This window comes from Myxocyprinus asiaticus, chromosome 5 (genome assembly GCF_019703515.2).
Source record: "Myxocyprinus asiaticus isolate MX2 ecotype Aquarium Trade chromosome 5, UBuf_Myxa_2, whole genome shotgun sequence".
Taxonomy (NCBI): domain Eukaryota; kingdom Metazoa; phylum Chordata; class Actinopteri; order Cypriniformes; family Catostomidae; genus Myxocyprinus; species Myxocyprinus asiaticus.
Genome location: NC_059348.1, coordinates 42,775,944 through 42,778,745, shown reverse-complemented (window position 1 = coordinate 42,778,745; position 2,802 = coordinate 42,775,944). Strand labels below are relative to the sequence as shown.

The 2,802-nt window shown below is 36.3% G+C and overlaps 1 protein-coding gene across 1 annotated transcript; it reads right to left on the bottom strand.

Moving 5' to 3' along the window:
- Nucleotides 1-731: 731 nt before the first annotated feature.
- LOC127440518 (C-C motif chemokine 20-like) lies at nt 732-2,338 on the bottom strand. The gene is made up of 4 exons (XM_051697149.1): nt 2,226-2,338; nt 1,651-1,768; nt 1,298-1,372; nt 732-1,095 (listed from the first exon to the last, which is right to left on the bottom strand). Exons 1-4 carry the CDS (start codon nt 2,305-2,307, stop codon nt 987-989), a joined length of 384 nt encoding a protein of 127 aa, XP_051553109.1. The 5' UTR covers nt 2,308-2,338; the 3' UTR covers nt 732-986.
- Between the last annotated feature and the right edge of the window lie 464 nt (nt 2,339-2,802).

Sequence of the window (2,802 nt, the reverse complement as noted above, 5' to 3'; positions counted from 1 at the left end):
CAACTTTTGCATAGCAATTGTAAACAGACAAATATTTGTCCAAGAAAGACACATACTGTATGTGTTTCAACCCTAGATGGCAGCACTGTTTAACAAAACTGTAACAATCTGTCATTCTTTTTGTGAATTGGATTATTGGATTGGATTGTTAATACATTCATATTAACAGTCTCTCTTTTTTTCTCTCTCTTTTTCTTGTTCTCCCTTTCTTGTACCATTGTGCCATAATCTCTGGGATAGCAGTGAGGCTCTAGACTTCATTCAGGATGACTACTCACCCAAGCAGCAAAGAGCGATGTCTGAGAGTGTCGACACCCATTATTCCAACTCCATAAACTTTGAGGAGTATCTTCAGGTTATAACTGGAACAATATTATGAGGTGAAACTCTCTTATAATGAACTAATGCAAAAACCTTTAAAGTCCAATGCTGTTTATTCTCTCTCCCCCTCAGATGATAAACAATTGTGAAATTGGGACACCTGTACCCAGAGCTCATAAGACTGAGGATGACAAAGACCCTGCCATCATGAACATAATCTCTAATGTAGCAAAAGCAGACTCCTTTACACAGATGTGCTATGGGTTATATTAAATTACAGAGAGATGAATGCTGTCTTAAAAGTAATGATTGTCAAATTAAGTTCTGTCCACCTATGTAGTTTTCTTGAACTATCCTATCTTGAAAGGGATTTTATCCTATCTTGAAAAGTGATTTTTCAAGTGAAAGACTTTGTGTGCTTTATGTGACTAGAATGTTTTATTCATTTATTTCAGAATTGTTGTGTAGGAGAAATCTCTTTATTTCAGACTTATATTTAATACATGATATTTAAAAATAGAAAAATAAAGTTCTATAGAAGACATAGAAGTTGTTTTTTTGTGTAAGTATATATAGGCAGAATAGAATAATGTGGATAATCATCAATAATTAATGGAATATGCCATCAAATGTATTACTTAAAATCACAGTTATCTGAAAAAGCTTCATGGGCTGCTGGTACTAGTGCTGGTGTTGGTGTGAATCATACTGTTCATTCCAACACTGATGTGGTGCTGATGAGATCCAGACAGTGCCAGTTTATTTATTCTGGCCCTGTAAAGACAACAGAAATCTATTTATGTTAGAATAGAAGTCAGTTAATGTTTGGACCACCATAAAAGAAGAAATTAACTAATACAGATTTGTCTTTGTTACGTTCTTCAGTTCTCAGAGATAACAAATGTTACATTAAATGTTGCCATGGTACATTTTGTAAATTGTTTGCAATGTCACACTTTCATTTTGACCTCCTTACTTCAGATGTGTAAGCGCTGCTCTCACCCACTCATCCTCAACGCTCGCACACACCTTTTTCTGCTTGGTGAAAAAACTAGGAAGAGAAAGACCATGGCATAAAATTTCAGAGGCAAAGCAATGCTAACAAACCAGTTTTATTCTGAATTTGGCTTATTATGATTTATATTATTGTCTGACATCACTGGTCTCATTGATACAAAAATGTCCTGTATGAATGCTGTGGGATTTGTGTAAGTTGTGCACCCTCATATTTAAATTTATGGTTAAATATGCCTGTGTTGGTGTAACCACTTTGTGTGGGTAAGTGGGTGAACCCCGACTCATTCCTGTGGTCAGATGAGGATGACTCACATGATGGCATCTATACGACACACCTCGCGGGAGCTCTGTACGATGAAGCCTTTGATTAAACCGAAGGGCAGAGGATTCCGAGTGTATTTCACACAGCAGGCATAGTTCAGCGGCCCATCTGATATAAAACCAACACACATGTAATATCTGTCTTACAGATTGAGCTGTTAGAGACTTAAATAAAATTGCTCCATATTGGAACCAGACAGTTAAAACAGGCTTTTACTGCCCCGCAAAGCCAAAATGCAGTAACTATGCAGTACATTTTTTCCAAATCAAGTTCAACCGAGTGAAATCGGGTCTTTTAGACTATTATCTGTGCTGTGACACAGACAAGTTTGGTTCAACTATGATAAAATTCAGAGACAACAAAGCATGAAAATGTGATAATCCACATTTGATGATGATCAAAAAGCTTCTTTTCTCAAACCATTTTTCTCAGTTTCAGTATTGGTGTAGTTACTACATATTGGCTTTGAAGGGCAGTACAGTTAAATTTGGCATAATAGAACACATCAATGACAAAAACAAGAAAAAAAGCAGTAAAATTTAATTTCCATTCATGATAAACTTACATGCTGCTGGAGTTTGAGGAGCCAAGCTTAGGACAATGCTGCTGATGAGAGTGATGGTGACCAGAGACATTATGGGAGACATTTATGTCAGACAGAAATGTTTGTTATTTCAGTGCAGGGCCTTATATACAAGTTTGAGATAAGATCAGGTGCACGCATCGTAGAAATCACAAATCAGATGCTGGGTCAAAAATGGGGACAGGAAAGCCAATACGGGCAGAAATTGCAATGCTTACAAAGCAAGTCTCAACCACAGACATGGTGCAGAGTGATCTAAGACTCCTTCCACTTAGTATTTTGAGAAATTACACACATCCCATGTAGGAAGGTTTTTGTGTACATGGGGTTTTCTCCATAAAGTTATTTTAGGAGAGTTTCTGACGTAATCATTTAATTGCATACCACCTCTAATGGATTGTATATGTGGGTATATATGAATTTGCAATTCGAAGCAGCCACTATTCTATTCTATTCTATTCTATTCTGTTCTATTCTGTTCATTTTTGTCCTGCTAATGACTAGCATTGCAAAACTGATACATTAATCTCTTGTATTTGTTTTTATTCATTTGATAAGC

Excerpts from the sequence above, each read along its gene's own strand:
- LOC127440518 (XM_051697149.1), bottom strand. The coding sequence starts at position 2,307 with ATGTCTCCCATAATGTCTCTGGTCACCATCACTCTCATCAGCAGCATT. Across the intron at positions 1,769-2,225 it reads TCCTCAAACTCCAGCAGCAT|ATGGGCCGCTGAACTATGCC; the intron begins GTAAGTTTATCA and ends GTTTTATATCAG. Across the intron at positions 1,096-1,297 it reads GCAGCGCTTACACATCTGAA|GGCCAGAATAAATAAACTGG; the intron begins GTAAGGAGGTCA and ends TTGTCTTTACAG.